General features: G+C 43.5%; 1 protein-coding gene across 2 annotated transcripts in view; it reads right to left on the bottom strand.

Annotated features, from left to right (window-relative positions):
- Positions 1-21500, bottom strand: part of LOC126416960 (rap guanine nucleotide exchange factor 2-like) — a 318137-nt gene that overhangs the window by 169926 nt on the left and 126711 nt on the right. The window contains exon 1 of one of the 2 annotated variants that reach the window (XM_050084843.1): positions 15162-15280. The exons of the other annotated variant lie outside the window; for it this stretch is intronic. Coding sequence (XP_049940800.1) covers positions 15162-15278 — 117 coding nt within the window. The 5' untranslated portion in view covers positions 15279-15280. Of the gene's footprint in view, positions 1-15161; positions 15281-21500 lie in introns of those variants that run through there. 2 annotated transcript variants of the gene reach the window in all.

Genomic DNA, 21500 nt, shown 5'->3' with positions numbered 1-21500 from the left:
AGAACTACTTAAACCTAACTAACCTAAGGACATCACACACATCCATGCCCGAGGCAGGATTCGAACCTGCCACCGTAGCAGCAGCGCGGTTCCGGACTGAAGCGCCTACAACCGCTCGGCCACAGCAAGTAAACGTCGACGTAGTGAAATGCTTGAACAACACTTTTCCTATTGTCTCTCTTCTAGGTGGGTTTACCAACTAAACATTATCAGTAACATCGGTTATGAAGTTCGCTTTGGCCAGTAATTAACTTTATCATTGTTAGTTCTTTAACTCTGGTACTATATATTCCGACTTTAACTATCACTGTTGGTACACGTATCTCATATCCTCACTTCAGCTATTGGATATTGAGTTAAGTGAAATGATGTGTTGACGTTCCGTTTAGAATGAGCACGCCACCACTTGATGATGACGTCGCTTTCCGTTTCGTTCAGTTCCGTTGACGCCCAGAGTGAATCGACGTTTAGGAGGTGAGAAAGCGCCGGAACAGAACAGGACCGCCGGGAAGAGACAGGAACTGTCGTAACGCCGTACTTCCCTCTCCTCCCACGGGTTGCGTTATGAGCGACCACGGGGACATACCAGTGTGCCTATCGTCTTCATCTCGAATACACAGCTACACTTCAATCACGTATCGTTATCCCTGAGGGTAAGAAGGCTGCTGATTCTTATCTCAACTTACTCCACCTACACAAGGAGGAGCAGCAAAGTTCACGTCCACACCCATTTCAGCAGCTGCAACATTTCTGGCTCTTGGGCCCACAATATCCTACCCCTAGTTTCACTTCACAGTTTGGTTGAGAATGTATTAGCTGATGTGCTACGCAAAAAAAAGCAACTTCGAGTAACATTAGAATAACGATATTCGGGTGAAGCACTTCGTGCATCATCGACTCCCGCCAAATACACGAGCCGAGCGAAGTGATTCATGTTGACTATTTCAGTTGGGTACGAGCAGGCGGATACGTATGTCTGTAAAGGACATTTCGGCATAGAGGCCACACGATTAGGATCAGATTTGTTCGCCGTTTATAGGGTGATTCCGTGATGACGTTACAAACTTTCGGGGATGATGCAGAAGGGACTCTGGTCGGGAAATGATCGAGTCGGAAGTTACAAGTGAAAATAGTTCTGATACTGCAAGCTCTTTGCTTTCCATATTTGGGAGGAGGTAGCATAAGCCAAAACAAAACAGTCCAGTAAACTTGGGCTCTAAGGTGTATACCTTAAAAGCTATGACCACTTGTTCACTTTTACAACTGTGAAACACCCCTCTTCTACTATATAAGTGCCCATAGCTCTTAAGGCATGCATTAAACAGCCTATGTTTAACGTACATTTTTTCTTGTTTTGTTCCACACTACCTCCTCCCAAAATAAAGAAAGCAAAGATCTTGCAGTAGAAGAGCTCCACTGTCAGGGGCATCTGAACGTTTTCGCTTATGACTTCCGACTCTTGTTTTACCCGGACCACTGTCCCTTACCTCAAATTGACACATTTACCCTTCTCCATCATTCCTGTGAGTTTCTGACATCTTCAAGGGATCACCCTGTAGAACGATCTTAAATAATAGCGTCGGTGCATGGCAATGCAGAGAAGATCGGACAATGTGTGAATTGACTGTGAATATAATTTCTGCAGTATATTCAATGTACTAGAATAATAAGTGTTGCAGAGATGAATTGTGGTACGTATTACTTTGTAGCCCCCTCAGGAGACACCGCCTTAACGAAACACTGTCCGTGTCGGAGAGGGGCTTTGTGTGATCCAATGAAGTGGAGGGCTATGCCGGCGGTGGTGTAACTACCAGCAGGGCCTCCCAAGCCAGACAGGTCTCCATAGAGGATCCAGACAAAGTGTGTCTCACAACTTCCCGTCTAGTGTCCTGTCCCATCCTATTCTGTTCAGTCCCATCCCATACATTCCCTTCCTTTCCTTTTCCTCCTTGTGATTGTGTGGCAGCAGACACAGTCCCCTAATGTGGACAGTGGAAGATCCTTGGAAACCAGGACAACGTTGATGCACATAGGCCTTACTGCGAAGGGATGGATAGCGTTCTGTAGTCGTGGTGAAGACAATCTATCTAAGGGGTAAGGCCCTGAAATAAAACCTTGGCAGGTGTCCAGGCCATGAGGTGGCACACCCACCAGGATACTCGGGGGCTGTGTGCTGATAACCCGCACCAACAAAAAACACATATCACAGAAACTAAAAGGAGAAACAGCCGGATGGATCTTAAGGATATGACCTTTGGCCTGAAAAGGAACACCCGTATCGGTTTTTGGAATGTAAGGACGTTGAGAGAGACAGGGAGGCTAAGACAGGTTGAAAAAGAGATGGAGAACTATCGACTACATATATTGGGACTAAGTGAAGTAAGGTAGCCAGAATCTGGGGAATTCCAAACACAAAATGGTGGAGTGTTGCTGTATGCGGGTCAGACAGGTGAGGACGCGATGCATAGGAATGGTGCAGGGCTCTTACTATCTAACAGCAGCAAGAAGAGCTTACTGGAGTGGAAGCCAGTCTCAGAACGGATAATAACCGCACGCTTTAAAACAAATGTGCGATATGTCACTGTAATTCAATGCTATGCACCTACTGAAATTGCTAAAGGAGAATTAAAAGATGCATTTTAAACAGAGCTTAACGGAGTCCTTAGACAAACAAATCCTAGGGACATAAAAATTTTAATGGGTGACTTGAACGCAAAAGGTGGTTCAGAAAATGAAGGGCTTGAACATATCATATCATGGGCGTGCATGGCATGGGGATCAGGAATGTAAATGGTGAACTGTTGATAGATACATGCGCTGAACATGACCTAGTCATTGGAGGCACATTGTTTCCACATCGTAACTGCCGTAAGATAACGTGGGTTTCTCCAGACCACGTTACCGAAAATCAAATAGAGCACACAGTCATAAGCCGCAAGTTCCGACACATTCTGTTAGATGTCAGAAATAGAAGAGGGTCAGACGTTTCAAGTGACCACCACCTAGTTTTGGCGGAATTCTGACTGAAGATAGTGGCAAATAGAACCAAGCTCAATCATAGGTGCAAGAAAATAGATGTGGCAAGATTACAAGATCGAAGAAACATTTGCCCTTGAACTACAAAATAGATTCCAGGTCGTCTCTGAAGAAAACTTTATGGAAGAGGGAACTGAAACATGCTGGCAAAAAATCAAAAACAGTTATTCAGATGTGGGAGAAAAAATCTTAGGATTTAAGGCACATCATAGGAAGGAATGGATATCCGACGCTACGTGGAATGAAATCAGCCACAGGAAAGAACTAAAACTTAAGTTAAATTTTTGTAAGACAAGAGCGCAGAAGAGCGAAGCGCATAAAGAATACACGGAGGCGAACAAAAAAGTGAAAAAATTGCTACGTCGAGATAGAAGGAAATGGATAGATGAGCAAGCAAATTTAGCAGAAGAGGCAGCAAGACAAGGAAATTTGAAAGAGCTCTACAACATTACCAAACGGTTGTCAATGAAGAACTTCAGACATGAAGGACCAGTTAAGAACAAGGATGGGGTGATGCTTACAACTCAACAGGCACAGCTACAGAGATGGGAGGAGCACTTCAAGGAACTGTTAAATTGTGAAGACAACCAAGAGGAACAGGCAAGAGATGTTCCAGAGGAAGTCGAAGAAGATCAAGATATAAATTTGCAGTGTCCCACAATGGACGAAATTAGGATTGCCTTGAAAACACTAAAAAATACAAAGGCTCCAGGCCTAGACAACATAGCACCGGAGCTCTTAAAAGCCGATATTGAAAGTACTGTTATAATGCTCCATCCTTTGCTGAAGCATATTTGGCTTGAAGAGAAATCTCCAAAGGAGTGTAAAAATGGCTTGGTGGTAAAGCTCCCAAAAAAGGGAAATTTGTCAGACTGTAACAACTGGCGTGGCATTACATTGTTGTCAGTGCCTAGTAAGGTCCTCAACAGAATTATTTTAAACAGAATTAAAGAATCCCTTGAAAAGCGACTGCGTAAAGAACAGGCCGGTTTTAGAGCACAACGCAGTTGTGTTGATCTTATTAACACTCTTAGGATCATTTTAGAGCAAAGCAAAGAATTCCAAGCAACTATGTACCTGGCATTCACTGATTTTCAAAAGGCCTTCGATTCCGTGAAACAAAGTGCTCTGGCAGGAAGTATGGAATACCACAGAAGATCTTAAACATCATAAAAGATCTATATGATGGCTACAAATGCTGCGTACCCCACAACAGAAATATGACAGAGCCCATAAAAGTAACAACTGGAGTCCGGCAGGGTTGCATTTTGTCACCAATACTTTTTCTACTCATTCTAGACTCTGTTATGAGAAGAGTTACAGCAGGCAGGAGACGAGGAATCCAGTGGGGGATCCACAAACGTCTGGAGGATTTGGATTTTGCAGACGACATAGTTTTATTAGCTCCAAGGCTGACTGATATGCAAGCTAAATTAAACTTGCTGAAAGAAGAAGCAGAGACTGCTGGCCTCAAGATATATACAGGCAAAACAAAGGAAATGAGAGTAAATTCAGGGAACATGGAGGTGCCACTGTTAATAGGTGAGCAGCCAGTGGACACTGTCAATCATTCCTGTATCTGGGAAGTATAGTGGCAGAAGATGGTGGAGCTGGAGATGACGTGAAAAACCGCATTAAAAAGGCAAATGCTGCCTTCATACAATTGTATCCAATATGGAAAAATAGAAATATCACATACAAAACAAAAATCCGTATTTTTAATACAAATGTGAAGGCTGTCCTTCTTTACGCCAGTGAAAGCTGGAAAATGGATAAAAAGATAACAACCCAGTTACAAAGCTTCATAAATAGATGTCTTCGACGCATCATGAATATCTGGTGGCCAGAAAAAATATGTAATGAGGAGCTCTGGCGAATAACAAACCAGATACCTACAGAAGACCAGATACGAGAGAGAAAGTGGGGCTGGTTGGTGGCATACCCTGAGAAAACCAGATGGAGCCATCGAGAAAAAAGCATTGGAATGGAATCCCCAGGGAACAAGGAAGAGAGGAAGACCAAGGGGCACATGGAAGAGGACAGAGGAAGGGGAAGCAAAAAGAGTTGGCAAGACCTGGGCAGAATTGAGGCAAATGTCCAAAGACAGAGACGGATGGCGAGTTCTCCTGGATGCCCTATGTCCCCATAGGGGCCAAAGGAATTAAGTCAAGTAAGTCATTACCTTGTAGGCGTAAGTGTATATAATGTTATGTTAGCAGTTTGTGTCTTTGTCTGTTACGAGATTCGTGTGCTAATTAAAGGAAAGTCTGTTGTGGCCTGACTGAAATTCGACTGATTATTTCGTAGCGTTGAGAGCATTAGTCAACTTACTAGTAAATTTCACAGCCTCACCTCAAGAACAAAGTGCTCGTGGTCTAATTGCTACGTCTGCACAGGAACAAGGACATCTTTCAAAAAAATGGTTCAAATGGCTCTGAGCACTATGGGACTTAACATCTGAGGTCATCAGTCCCCTAGAACTTAGAACTACTTAAACCTAACCAACCTAAGGATATCACACACATCTATGCCCGAGGCAGGATTCGAACCTGCGACCGCAGCGGTCGCGCGGTTCCAGACTGAAGCGCCTAGAGCCGCCCGGCCACACCGGCCGGCAAGGACATCTCTACAAGACGGCAAGTACAGAATCTCTGTGTTCTGCCTTTTACGTGGTAGAGTAGATATAGGTCCCTCGCATGTCCTGCATTTTCAGTACAAATGGGAACAATTACATGTTATCTGTGGTAGCACAGAGGAGGGAATGAATGAATGTTCAGAGAGCGTGTTGCGCTATGCACTGAGTGTATTAGTCACATTCAACTGCTTTGAGTCTTTAGTTCATTCCGGAACTTCAGTCATTTCAATAATTTTATCGTCGCACAGTGCTGAAGTAACGATCAGTACCCACAATTGTAAGGGAATGCAATTGTTTCGCTCTTTCTCAAAGTGACCTTTCACGAGCATTTGTCTCAAGTACCCTTAATGTTCAAACAAATCATAAAACGGCGTATAGACAAATACGTATGAAAAAAGGCAGTAAAAAAACAGAAAATATCCACCTGAATGAACGGTCTCCGTCGGAGAATTTAAAAAAAAAGTCCTTTCATGGAAACTTCCAGCAGTTTTACGCTGTGACTGTGTGAAGGCCATTTTCGGATTCCGAGAATGTCACAAAAACAGAGATTGTTAAGAACACCACATATGAGCGACGGATGACGGCCATTGTTCCAAGTCGCTCGCTTTGTACGTAAAGGTAAAATGGGTTGTTTATGGTCTATACTGATGACCTTGTAGACAATATTAATAGTAATCCTAGTTTTTTCGCAGATTCTACAGTAATCTAACATGAAGAACCACCTAAAAATTCTGCACAAATATTCAGTCGGACCTTGGTAAGATTTCACTGTGGTGTAAAAGATTGGCAGCTTGCTTTAAATGTTTAGAAATTTAAAATATTTTACCTCACAAAACGAAAGAAATATAATATTCTGTGACTACAATATCAGCGAATCACAGCAGGAATCGATCAACCCATACAAATAGCTAGGTATAACAATTCTTATGGATATGAAATGGAATCATCATGCAGGCTGGTGGCGGACCAGTTCTTTGGGAGAGTACTAGGACAATGCAGTCAGTCTGCAAAGGAGATAGCATAAAAAACGCTCGCACGATCCATCTTAGAATGTTACTCAAGCATATGGGGTTCTTACATAATAGGACTAACAGGAGATATTGAACGTTTACAGAGAAGGGCAGCAAGAATAGACAGAAGTTTGTTATCCAATGGGAGAGTGACATGGATATGCTGAAAGAACAGTACTGGGAAACACTTAAAAATGGAGGCACACTATTCCAAGAAATATTCGTTTTGTAAATATGTGATTACTGACAGTTATACGAGTTTTAGGCTGACATATACGTTTCCTCTCATCTGCTCACATGCTCGAGCCGCACTACAATTTCACTTACAAAACATACGCGCGTTTTCATGTTTCACTATTTTCATGTTCTTTGTGCTAACTGCTGAGGTGTAGAACTAGTCTTCTCCCGCTAGTCGCACACATTTTACCGGAAACCGTGATTCGAAGTCTTAACTACTGCGTGCTCTTTTTACGTCTCTTCCTGTTTGCTTTGTTTACGTGCATGTTACCAACCAACGAAGTATATGCTGAAAACTAACGTCTGTTCATTCGTGTGTGTGTGTGTGTGTGTGTGTGTGTGTGTGTTTTAGAGAGAGAGAGAGAGAGAGAGAGAGAGAGAGAGAGAGAGAGAGAGAGAGCGAGCGCTACTATAAAGAGAACAGAAATGAACAGACTTTAGTTTTCAGCATATACTTCCGTTTGGTTGGCAAGGGGCACTAAACAACAAAACAGGAAGAGACGTAAAGTGAACACACAGTAGTTACGACTTTAAATCACGGTTTTTGGTAAAATATCTACAATTAGTGACAGAAGACTAACAGTGCCCACAGAAATTAGTGCAAAAAACATGGAAATTGTGAAGAAAAAAGTTCGCAACATGAAAACGTGCTTATGTTTGGTAAGTGAAATTTATATATGGTTGTTGCGGATGATGGCCACGCAAACAAAACTTGTCATTCAGAGAAAGCCTACTTACACAAGTTTCAAGAAAAAATCGCTCTGAGCACTATGGGACTAAACATCTGAGGTCCTCAGTCCCCTAGAACTTAGAACTACTTAAACCTAACTAACCTAAGGACATCACACACATCCATGCCCGAGTTAGGATTCGAACCTGCGACAGTACAAGTTTCAAGAAGCAGCTTTAAAAGATGTATCTAGGAATATACTTCAATCCCATACATACCGCTCCCGAATTCATCGCGAAGACAAGATCGGAAGGAATACAGCGTTAACAGAGGCGGATAAACAATCACTCTTCCCACGCTCTATACTGAATTGAACGAGACGTAGCCCCAATAGCGTACAGTGGGAAGTACCCTCTGCAATGCACTTCAACTGGTTTGCAGAGCATAGATTTAGAGGTACATGTGAGGGCACATCGCGAGCCACAAATTCATCAGCCTATCAAAAAGAAAAACAAAATTTAAACGCCTATTAGCTCCGCCAACACTATGAAAAGAACTGTTTGCATCATAGTAAGAATGAGACAAGAAAAATATAAAAGGAAAATAATGAAATTAAAAAATGCGAACACTTCCGGTTAGTCTTTAACGTGTCACTTATTGGATCAAATGAAACAACAATTTACTGTTACCAATCACTGTTTTCACTTGAAATAATAAGCTGCTCAAAAATAGCCCAAAATTGCACACACATTTAACAGTTCTTTAATACATAGCCTATAGTTCGCAAGAAAAGCAATCCACTCCCGATAAACTACTACTGGTATCATTCGACGTATGCAAAAAAACTATGGCAGCTGCTAAACTTCGCCGTTCTTCTTTCCTAACAGAAGTTTACAACACAGTGGCGTTCGAGATAATGGTTGCAACTGCCTTATAAACTGCTCTTGTGTAGTGGGATCGAAGAGAGCAACCGATCGAAGAAGACAGTGCAGCCCAGATTACCAGCGGTACAAATATATCGGTCGTATGTGGAGTCCTTTACATTCTACCAATACAAAGCAGAGTGGAGGGAAACAGAAAAAAATGAAAAGGCAACTCGTACATTCGTAACGAATGTCAACCGCAAAGTCGAAAATACAGGTCACGACGAAAGATCTATTACAAAACACTAAAAGGTTCTAACTTTTTGTAAAAGCAAAAGATATGTCCAAGGATTCCACAAAATTTGTCGAACTATTAAACACAACATATAAAAGTGAATCCACAGATAATAATCTATCAACCATAGCACGATTTGACAGCTATCATACTCACAAATGGATATTGGAGTAACTACTCCCAAAAACGATTATGACAACTGTGAGAGAGCAAAGCATCATGCTCTGTCGGAGTTCTATTTACGTTCTGCGTTGAAAACGCTGCGGATTAGACCTTTTCCTAACTCTTATACACTGAAGAGCCAAAGAAACTGGTACACTTGCCTAATATCGTGTAGGGCCCCCGCGAGCACGCAGAAGTGGCACAACACGACGTGGCGTGGACTCGACTAATGTCTGAAGTAGTGCTGGAGGGAATTGACACCATGAATCCTGCAGGGCTGTCCATAAATCCGTAAGAGTACGAGGCGGTGGAGATCTCTTCCGAACAGCACGTTGCAGGGGATCTCAGATAAGCTCAATAATGTTCATTTCTGGGGAGTTTGGCGGCCAGTGGAAGAGTTTAAACTCAGAAGTGTGTTCCTGAAGCCACTCTGTAGCAATTCTGGACGTGCGGGGTGTCGCATTGTCCAGCTGGAGTTGCCCCAAGTCCGTCGGAATGTACAATCGACATGAATGGACGCAGGTGATCAGACAGGATGCTTACGTACAGGTCACCTACCAGAGTCGTGTCTAGAGCATCAGGGGGTCCTATATCACTCCAACTGCACATGCACCACACCATCACAGAGTCGCCACCAGCTTGAACAGTCTCCAGCTGACATGCAGGTTCCGTGGATTCATGAGGTTTTCTCCCTACCGGAACACGTCCATACGCTCGATACAATTTGAAACCAGACTGGTCCGACCAGGCAACATGTTTGCAGCTATCAATAGTTCAATGTCGGTACTGACGGGCACAGGCGAGGCACAAAGCTTTGTGTCGTGCGCTCAACAAGGGTACAAGAGTGGACCTTCGGCTCCGAAAGCCTATATCAATGATTTTTCGTTGGATGGTTCGCACGCTGAAACTTGTTGATGGCCCAGCACTGAAATATACAGCAATTTGCGGAAGTGTTGCACTTCGGAGATTGGCTGGCTCTGAGCACCATGGGACTTAACATCTTAGGTCATCAGTCCCCTAGAACTTAGAACTACTTAAACCTAACTAACCTAAGGACATCACACACATCCATGCCCGAGCCAGGATTCGAACCTCCGACCATAGTAGTCGCGCGGTGCCAGACTGAAGCGCCTAGAACCGCTCGGCCACCTCGGCCGGCACTTCGGAGATTCCAGATATTTACAGTACACTCGTGAAATGGTCGTTCGGGAAAATCCCTACTTCATGCTGCCTTGGATATGCTGTGTCCCATAGCTCGTGCGCCGACTATAACACCACGTTCAGACTCAAATCTTAATAACCTGCCATTGTAGCACCAATAATCGATCTAACAACTGCACCAGGCACTTGTCTTGTGTAGGTGTTGTCGACCGCAGCGCCGTATTCTGCCTTTTTACATATCTCTGTATTTGTATACGCATGGCTATACCAGTTTCTTTGGCGCTTCAGTGTGTATCAGAATATCTTGAGCAGCGAGTAATTTCGTGTGAATAAAAGTAAGTGACATCACTCCCGTTTACAATAAGGGTAAAACATCAAATGCACAGAATTACCCCTTGCATGATCCCAGAGTGTATTATAAGCTCCAACATTATGACGTTCCTGGAGGGAAACAAAGCCTGTGCCACAAAATCACCAGCGCTTCCAAAAGAAATGCTAGTGTGAAAAAGAGCTCGCGTGTGAACAGGCTTTTTCCGTCTTTCTAGACATTACAAAGGCGTCCTTTACTGTACCGCATTGTTCCTCATAATTAAGGATCGATCATAAGGAATATCTTTACAGGTGCGCGACTGGATCGAAGAATTTTTCTAAGAAGCTCCATTAAACGAAACTAGCATCGGCTGTCCTCGAATGAAGAGTAAAACGACGGCTATTGCAATCAATAAACATAAAATATTCATCACTACAATCAGACTGCCTTACACACTGAAAGAACTTAACTGTTTGGTAATGTCTAGGGCGATAGCTGAGAGATCGCCGTATTAACGACCTAATCGCATTCGCTCGCACGGTTACAATACGAACACGCACAGTTAAGAATGTACGCGATTATCAGAGCGATGACGTAAAACACACTCTTCCCGTTGGTCGACGGCGACGTCGTTGCGCCAGGAAGAGCATCCGCCAACGGAAAGAAGCGACAAATCCCCGATGAGCACAGACTCAGCGTGGGTTCTGCAAAGCGGTATTAAAGAAAAAATATGCCAAACTCTTATACATCTGGAAGCGACACAGGAGATCACACAGTTCTGCGAAGGTACATCTTGTTTCATTTCGTGTTACCGCCACTCCCTTGCGATGTCGACATATCATAGCGTCTTTTACGCGTCGTGATAGCTGAATTCAGAAATTGCCAAATACGTCTCTTTTGAATCTATGTTCATTAAGAAGAAAAATGCACCCTTGTTCACATGCTGCAAAAGGCATACAATTCGTGTAAGTTTCCTAGTTAGTTATCTGCATATTTCATGGATAGTAAACGTGAACTCTGGCTATGATGTGACTGATACTGGAAACAATACTTCATAATAGAGTAGTACATTGTGATGTGGCTGTCACTATGCCTGACTTTTTGAAGCTTTTTTAACAAGTCTGATAAAGGACCTGCTGGAACGTAGTGGATGCAAACTGACCCGCATTACAGAATGTCATCTTCATAATACCTGCTGTTAATGGAAATTTATTTGGTGAATAAAGAGAAGTGAAGTACTGCCCAGCTATTTGCACCGCAAATATATTTTTGCCCTGGAAATAAGCTCCACGACTACAATTTTATTTTTATTTTGGCAACTATTTTCGGGGCAGCGAACAACGAAATAAAAAAAAAAGCTGCTGAATTATTGATTACGGTGAAAAATACTGTATCAGCTACGGACCGGTACAAAAACGTTACAAAATCCCCGAATAAAATAACGCAGATGATCATAGGACATTTATGACGGAGATGTTCACGATTTTCCCTCTAACCAACTGTTCCTATTGTTATCTCTGGCCGGTCGCAGTGGCTGAGCGGTTGTAGGCGCTTCAGTGTGGAACCGCGCGACCGCTGCGGTTGCAGGTTCGAATCCTGCCTCGGGCATGGATGTGTGTGATGTCCTTAGGTTAGTTAGGTTTAAGTAGTTCTAAGTTCTAGGGGACTGATGACCTTAGAGCCATTCGAACCATTTTTTGATATCCAGGGTGACCATAATTAAAGTTGCAGTTTCAAAACACTGTAGAAAGGCAATCACTGCTGTGGATGACGTCAAATTTGAATTTAATTTTGAACTGACGCAGGGAGCAACGCCATAGAAAAAAAATGTTACTAGCAGATGGCACTGTAAGCATCTTAGTGTAAACAGGGTCGGCTACAAATGACAGATGAATCGCACTACGACGGCTATGGCTTGAGCTGCACAAGTTCGATAGTCAACAGTTGTGACACTTTTAGTTAGATAAGCCCATCCACCACGGCAAGGTCGTACCACATCCGTGTGGAAAAATCTCTTTGTAACTGACCCGAGGCCAAACACCGAATAAAAAGCAAAGTGATATCGGGTTTTAATTACCCTGGGGCCAAAAACCGCATAAAAGGCAAAATAACATTGGTTTCTAATTGTTGTGAGACGGCTCAAGCCATGTTCAAACGCTGCTCACAGTTTTCTGCCACAACTTGAAACCGAGAAACGACATGTTCCACAATAGATCAGAGTGTCTCGGGAGCCACGTTCAAAATGCGCTCCGCAATGCGTGACTTCAATTTAACTACGTTCGTAAATGGAGCACAGTAACTTTATAACTTGTTGATAATATTTTGATGTTGGCGATTATTGGTATATAGTTCATCCCCTGAGAGCTTCAATTTGTAATGGCGTGCTTGCATGATGACCACGTTAGTTTGAAATTAGTTGCGGAAAAATAAACATAATAAATTGCAGTTGCTGCGTATTAAAGAAAAAACTTCTTGAACTTTTAAAAAAGCTGCAGAATACGAAGTATAAAAATTATCCCATGCGAAGACAGACAACATACTGAGTAATTCAGATAGAACGTGCCATATTCGGGAAGTGAGTGTTTTATGATTTCATTGCTAAAAGTGGCCACATTTTCATTGTCCTCCTTCCTCTTTGTTACCGAAACATTTTATTTATAAAACAGAAAAAGGGCAGCAGGCACAGTGCATAGGAACAATAAAAATAATGCATATACCTAATGACCTAGCCAGTAGTGTAACAATTAGTGTTGTCCAAATAAAGGAAAGTTGCGTAATCACTGGCTATGCCTGAAGTTCTAATAAGGTACGAAAAGCACTGGTATGGAAATTTACTCCAGGCGCACCTCTTTTTCTCTCTGTGTCACTTCTACAGTAACTCTAAGGCCCTTTTTTCAGTCGTTTCTAAGCAGTCTTGTGCTTAGTGTAAACATTGCAACTGCTTGAAAAAATACGAGACTGTTCAGTACAGACTTTCCAAAATAAAACCACATATAAAGTTATTCAGATGGTTTACAGAATTAGCTGAAGTTTGATTTCAAAGCAAAAAGCACCACGTTTGGCTAATGAAGTGATTTAATACTAAACCCGACCACCAAGAACGGCAGAGTAGTAGTAGTTCAAAATGGCTTCTTTGATGTGAAATGTACTAATATTGCATTTTCGTTTCATCAGTCGACAATGACGGCATAGTATGACGGGTTGTTGAGAGCTGCCCCAAGTATAAAATACAGTTACTCCTGGTGTCAACACTTCGTTGTGAATATCTCTGTAAGACGTACCAAACATTCACCCGTTACTTCTACTTCCCAATTACCTGTGTCGTACGTTTCCTGCGGAGCGTAGTGTTTAAATAAATCCATGTGACTCATTTGACTGACGCACCATACTATATGTACGTTTCTGTGTGTGTCGCACGAAAACTGCCTTTGAAGTCCTACGAACTGCAATAAATTAATTATTTACATGGCTCTTGCATGTGTCGTCCTTCCCATTAACGTAAAAAAAGTGCATACAAAGAGTATCGCTAATAGCTACATCTCGAATGAATAAACATGAGCTCCCTAAAAACTGGAGAACCAGGATCAATGAAAATTAAGTGCTTCTTTGGCGATAGCGCCTGTACCGCTATTTTCACGTAGGAGTCGGTAAGTGAATAGGCTTCAGAAACTTGTCATTCAGTAGCCAGATGGATACAGCCAGGAGTTGATTAGACGTTAAGTAACAATTCACCTAGGAATTCCTTGATAAGTCCAGTCAGTGCAACAGATGTTACGGGTAAAGTATAAGGGCTGTGTCCCTTGTACCAATCTCACTACCGCCAACGGCCTTGCCACGTTGGTAAAACCTGTTCCTGCCTGGTCACCGAAGTTAAGAAACGTTGAGCTCGGCTAGTACTTGGATGGGTGACCGTTGGGGGAAATCCAGGTGCCGTTGGCTGAAGGACACGCAAGTCTCTGAAGTGGCGCCCAATTGAGAGGCCTGCACCACAATGTTGTGCCACACGACATTATTTTTACCTCACTGCCATTTTTGCCCTTGAACATCTTCATTTAACATCGAATCATTTCTCCACCCTTTGGAAATCTTAAAGAGATGACGAATCGAATAAAAAGTACAGTGGCGGAAGACGCATCAGAAGTAAGTAACTGCTTAAATTTGGCACAAACTGAGTTCAGTTTCCTAGTAAATTTAAGTTTTACTTAAACAAAGAAGTGATTTCCTAGGCACGGTTCTACTGGACGTGGTATGTCGTGGGGTTCCTCTGACTTTTGAACCGGTTACAGGTACCTTGAGTTTGACGTGGCCACAGAATCACTACGCAAACTGGTATTTCTCCCATCAACAAATCATTGTCGGAGATGAAAGAAGCGATAGGTAACAATAAAAATCTTAGGACTGACAGGGGATTGAACCCTAGACCTTTAGACTCGTAGATTGGAGAACTTGCAGATATCATAATGATTCAGAGGAAACTATCTCACAAAAATATTCCTTGGTTAGTGTTTACACGCCACCTCACCTGATTCTGTATGTTACCTGAATAAATTTTAGTACGCTTTTAGACACTAGTGTCCTAAAGGAAAATCCAGCACATAACATTTATTATAGGAGATGTAGTATTAGCACTTCAGCGAATGTGGCACGTTCTTCCTGAGTCGTCCACTGCGTGTGTAGAATGTGTACACTATATTCCGTAAAGCACAATGTGGGAAAGTGATCACGAAACAGAAGCACCACACGGATCTCGGTCGGAGGCGGCGGATAGCGGCGGAGTCGCACCTGCTCGCTGAGGGCGGTGGGCCAGGACAGCGACAGGAACCTGTTGCGGCGGCGGCGCTGCAGGTGGAGGTGCGGGGGCGGAGGCGCCGCCCCCGGGCGCGGCACGTGCTTCAGCATGCCCATGGCGCCCCCGACTGCAGGCGGACTCTGTATCGGCAGGCGGACCAGCACTTCCTCAGGATGCGGCGCCCGATACGGCCGCAGGAAGCCAGCTGCTCGTCTGTCCGCTGACGCTGACGTAGCGCCCGCCTCCGACCGGCGGGAGCGGAGGCAGTTTCAAGGATCCCGCGCGTTCTGTTTCCTGGCAAGCGGCCGCACACTGAACTGGTCGTCCGACAGGAGAACTTGCAGAAGATAGGCGATCAAGTTCAGTAAAGTGATAAAGCAGGACACGAAAGTGGAGCAATATGAATTTACGAACAATGGGCCACAGTCAAATTGGGTCACAGTCAAATTGGGCCACAGTCAAATGGGACAGGATCAAAAGGGGCAACACGAAATGGGCCATGGTCGAATGGGACAACTGTAAAACAGTCATGAATGTAAGAGTTCATGTTTTCGATGCACCCAGGCTACAGAATTAAAAATACTGGCTGTTTGGGTATAGAGTCTTTCCACTGATGTGGCGAAGAGAATAGCTGGTGCCACATGAGTAGCATCGCGCGAGATCTAGGCATCAGCGTGAAACTCAAATGCAGCATATATAAAACGCACGATGTCAGCGTATTTGATCGTGGTCAGATGACCTGTGGGACAAATACTCCGTGGTCATGCAGGAACTGAATAAAGGATGTATGTAACTTGGAGTTCCTCAATTCGGAGAAAACCGCAGTTGGGATTTCCAAGTAAACTACCAAGTGCAACAATGTGTTGTTCACGGGAGTCACAGTCGAATATCACGGTTTGTAACAAAGGATAGGCAGTTCAAAGAGCAGAAAACAACAACCACCACCGTATGTAGCCATTCCTGTAGGATGAAAAGCAACCAGCCCTTACCATACGCCAATGAGAACATAGATCGCAGCAGATGATCAGAAATTTCGTCAACGGATGCTCGATGACGAGTCACAATCCACTTTGGTGAGTGGTGGAGGAATTCTCGTGTGGGCAACGTTTACAATCGGAATCCGACAGTCTGCTATCGTCTGTCACAGACGAACGGCAGTCAGTAGCGAGCCAGTGGGTGTGTTGGATCTTCCATCGTTCTACAGACCCCCTTGAAAATGTCCTACGCAAACGTTGGGAATTGACAGAATTCATCAACCGACCACGGCATAACAGCCCAGATAATTATAATGGACATGAACTGTAGAGGAACATGGCCGGGAATCGTATGCTCTTACTTTCGTTAACAGTCTGCAATGGGACACTGCATCAAACGCTTTCTGGAAATACAGGAGTATGGAACTTGCCTGTTGTCCTTCATCCATGGTTCACAGAATATCACCGAGAATGGGGCACGATGAGTTTCGCAGGAACGATGTTCTCTAAATCGGTGTTGATTTGTGGGCAGAAGCTCTTCCTTGTCAAGAAAATTTATTATATCCTAACTGAATGTTCAAGAATTCTGCAACAAACCGATAAGTTTTTTTTAGTAATTTTCAGGTCCTTTCTCTTATCCTTCTCATATATACGCTACATCTGCGCTTTCTTTCCACTCTCTTGGAAATTCGCGCTGGGCAAGAGATTCTCGATGCTGTCGGGATAATATACCCTTACCACACCTAGGTGTGGGGGTGGGGCAACAAGCTGTGATACGTAAAATTATTCGATAAAGGTCGGTACTGCGAACGAATCATTTTTGACAGTCCCGAACATTTGTTATCTGGAAAAAATTACTCGGATAGTTCGAAAACCTCAGCACTCTGTGCCTGAAGGTGGGGGTATGAGGGGTGACACAAAGGCATAACTCAGGAACGCCTGGAGCAATTTCACCCAAATTTGGTTTATACATGACTTACTATTTGTCTAAAAATACTGTGGGAGTAAGATACCCCTGCTATCCCTGGGGCTGGGGATAGAGATGAGAAGGAGTCACATGTAAAAATGTTAGAATACAATTTTTTGTTGGTATTTCTTTCCTGCATTTAAGTGAATTGGAATACTTCATAAGTACAAAGCGCAATCTGTCTCTTATTCTTGTTGTTCATCGTGTCAACCAGGTATCGAGAATCAGCACTGCAGTGAGCCAATAATGTTAATTATTGTGAAATATGTTAAATACATTCGAAATACATTTACGTGTGTGCGAAATGTATGCAGCACACACGTACACGGGCAAAGCAGCGGGAAAAAGGCTGTTTTAAATTAAAAGTAGCAATATAGTAAATCTGAGTAGAAATTAACAATTATCTTAGTGATGGATCGTGTGCTCAGCCTTGGCGCCCAGCTGCAGTCGGCACACCCTGGAGCGCGGTGCTTCCATTGCACCCGCAGGTGGTGCCACCTCAGAACGTTAAGAACGCACGCTTCCGTGGGCGGAGACCATTTCATATAGATTTAGAATAGACGCACTGATGAAGACTGCCTGAAATGGCTATCGAAAAGTCGATAGTTTCATCAGATATGAAGCTATTAAACACCCAGCAATATTTTTACTGAAATCGATACGGTACGTCCAAGAGACCTACTTTATGCTGGATCGGTTGCGAGCGTCTTTCTGAATGGCAACTGAGGTCACCTACCCACTTCCATTTTTTTGTCATATCTCCTTTTCAGCTTCGCTGTCAAACCATTTCCACGAAGTGCAAGTGAGGCAGAAGCTGTTTTCGCGAATCTTAAATCAACGGTGTGCCTCCAGGTTACTGTTTCCGTTTTACACACAATAATCCGGCGGCTGATGAAGTCCGTTCTTAAGGTGTTCTCGTTGCCTGGGCGCCAAGTCGAAAACATTGCAGACGACGACTTGGGTCGGTCGTCAGAATATTGGGCATAGAACAGAAATAACTATTCGGCAGAACACCCAAAAGCACTCTGACAATCAATCACGCTGAGAAAACCCGAGCCATTACGCCGAATTTAACGGTTTCTTTCGTACATTAAAGAAAATGAAGCTAGCACCTCCTTTGGAAGAATTATAATGAAATTAAAGTTGACCTACGAAATAGGTAGCGAAATTGAGTGTTGTTCGCTAGTCTGGGACCTTGTCAAGTAGGATTAAGGTCCAAAAAGGAGCGGCACGATTCGTCAAGGATTACTTTAGTAAGCGCGAGAGCGTCACGGAGGAGATTCTTGTCAAAAGTTAGTGGTACGGGATGCAAGAAAGTCCTTGTGCGTCGCAGAGAGGTCACACTAACAGGGGCATGGAACACGTACCGGCTGTCTAATGAAAACGAGGCAGACGGGGAAAAAAGAAAGTTAACTGTTTATCACTTCAAAAGTAATCAGCATAACTGTTAATATATTTATCCCACTGTGAGACAAGACGGTTAATTGCCCCGTGTGAAAATGTTTGCGATTTTCTATGTAACCATGATTGTAGCCAGGCATGCACCTCTTCGCCCGAAGCAAACTGACAGTCACGAATGTCTTTCTTCAGGGCTCCATAAACATGGAAATTGCACGGGGAGAGATCGGGACTGTATGGAAGATGTGTAAAGGGCTTCCCACCGAAACCTCTGCGGCGTAGTTGAAACAGCCTTGGCAGCATGTGAGTGGGCATTATCGCGCAACAAAAATGATGCCATCCATCAAGATTCAGGGGCGTTTGGAATTGAAAAGTGTCCACGCATCGTTGTGTGTTAATTTTGGGCCTTGTTCCAGAGAGTCAATGAGCAACGGGCCCCTGCAGTCGAAGAAAAAGGTCATCATCACTCTCGAGGAGTTGACGTGCCTATTGTTTGGACTACACTGCAGAAGTCTCCCTGGGAAGCCCTTACACATCCTCCGTACAGCCCCGATCTCTCCTCGTGCGATTTCCATATTTTTGGAGCCCTTGAGAAAGACATTAGTGGCCGCCGAAAATCATGGTTCCGTAGGTAACAGCAAAAGTTTTTTTATTTTTTTTTTTTTTCTATGAAGTCACTGACCATCTCTTCTGACTGGGGGAGGGGGGTAATATACTAACAGTTATGGTGAATACTTTAGAAATAATAAATACCAGTAGTTTACTTAGTTTTTTTTCCATCTGTCTTGTTTTTATTTTTGACTGTGCCTTGTACAAAGAAGGCCTATGGGAATGGTCAGAGGCGTGTATGACTGTCGGCAGAGTGTAATAAATATAGTGAAATATAAGTGGCAAACGCTGGATGAAAGACGCAAAAGCCTGCATGGAAAACTTCATTCAGGTTCAGGGCAGGAAGTACGAATACTCTTCATCCTCCTACGATATGACGCGAAGAGAAGGGGAGGATAAACTTAGGCAAGTAACAGCTCTCAAAGAGGCGTGCAAGGAGTCATTTACTCTGCGCTCCATCTTTGACTGTCCTTGTACATGACATTAAAGAGTACCCTCATACTCGTGTTTTACAATGTCTCTCTCAGTACGGATGTAAATGTGTAGATTTTTGTACGTTCACCCTTCTGTTTGTAGGTTTGAGGGACTTTGGCAGTTCACTTATGTAATGAAATAGAACAACTACAGCCGTCCTTACGACGTTATTTATGTTATTGCTACCAGTTTCGGTGCTTCAGTACACGATCTTCAGGTCTTAACGTACGCTGAGGGTGTGAACTCCAATCGCATACACGATTCATCAGTGGCCAATATCTGTAACTGGTTTTCACAGACTACCTACAACGACGATGTTGTGTCTCCAACAACAACTAATTGAGGATTGGAGAGACAACGTCATCTGCGAAAACCAGTTCTGATGTTGGCCACTGATGAATCGTGTATGCTATTGGAGTTCACACCCTCAGCGTCATTTAAGACCAGAAGATGGTGTACTGAAGCACCGAAATTGGTAACCATATAATAAATAACATCGTAACGGCAGCTGTAAGTGTTCCATTTTATTATATTTATGTGTAGAGGTTTAATGCTGAAGTTCCTGAAGCGTACGTTAGATGAAGGCAACACACAGAGTCTGATCAAAAGTATCCGGACGACATTATGTGACACTTGTCAACGAGAGACGGACCTGCCAGTATAAACTGTGGCAGAAGTATTGCGTTGTCAGTATAGAAGCTGTAACAGCAAAATTGGACGGACATGAGAGCTCAGTGATTTCGAAGGTGGAGTGGTCATTGGATGTCACCTGTGTGACAAATCCATCTAAGGCCACCCAAGTAGACTGTTTGGAATGTGACTCTGAAATGGAAACGTGAACAGACAACCACAGCCGTAACAAGACTAGTAACACGACGGACAGGGACCATTGGCCATTGCGGGGTGTGGTTGTAAGAATTCGCTCAAAATCAGTGCAGGAATCACTCGTGAGTTACTAAGTGCTACCAGCAGACCAGCTAACACAGTGGCTTAGTGGCTTCGAGTAAGGAGTCAATAAGAATTTGGTGCAATAGTCGAGCAGGACCTCATTTCTATAGTCAGTGCTAAGCGAAGCTTGAGGTGGTGTAAATAGCGGATAGCGCAAGACTAGAAACGAGTGATTTACAGTGTTGAATCACATTATACCCGCTGGCAATCCGACAGAATGGTTTGGGTTTGGCGAAAGCCTGGCAAACGTTAGATGGCATCATTTGCAGTACTAACAGTGAAGTATGCAGAAGGTAGTTTTACGATGTGGGAGTGTTTTTCGTTGCGAGAGCGCGGTCCTGTTCTTGCGCTTAAGAAAAAGTTAAATCTGGGAGGATATGAAGACATTTTTCAGCACTGCTTACTCCGTACAGAAGAGGAACAGTTCGGGGACGACGTATGAGCGTGACAATGCAAACTGCCATTAGCAGCATGAGCAGCAATGGTTTGTAGACAGTAACATTCTAGAAATGACTGACCTGTGCAGATTCCTGAACCAATGGAGCACCTTAGGGATGACTCAAAACGTCCTCTTAGCTCCAGACCCCAGCGTCTAAAATCTCTATCTTCTCTCGTTATTGAGAAAGACTCGGCTGTCATTCCTTCACTGACATTCAGACACCTCACTGAAAGAGTCTCCAGCAAAGTACAAGCCGTCATAGAGGCGAAGGGTGGACACATGTCATACTAATGTCCACTAACAAGTTTTCAGATTCTTTCCATCAAATATTGTATTGCTTCCTCCCACATTCAATTCGCGAAAGGAGCACGAGGGGAGATCAGCGCTCACAAAGTCTCTCAGGCAGAAATTACGAATACCCTCCAGCCTCCTATCTAACTATTCAGTACAAAAGGTGCAGATAAAATTATTAATCACTAGGGGAAGTGGCAAGTAAATGATTATTCACGTTAGCGTGTAAAAT

The sequence above is a fragment of the Schistocerca serialis genome, chromosome 1 (assembly GCF_023864345.2).
Source record: "Schistocerca serialis cubense isolate TAMUIC-IGC-003099 chromosome 1, iqSchSeri2.2, whole genome shotgun sequence".
In the NCBI taxonomy this organism is placed as follows: domain Eukaryota; kingdom Metazoa; phylum Arthropoda; class Insecta; order Orthoptera; family Acrididae; genus Schistocerca; species Schistocerca serialis.
Note: the sequence above shows the minus strand (reverse complement) of the source record. Positions and strands in the feature narration are given on the sequence as shown.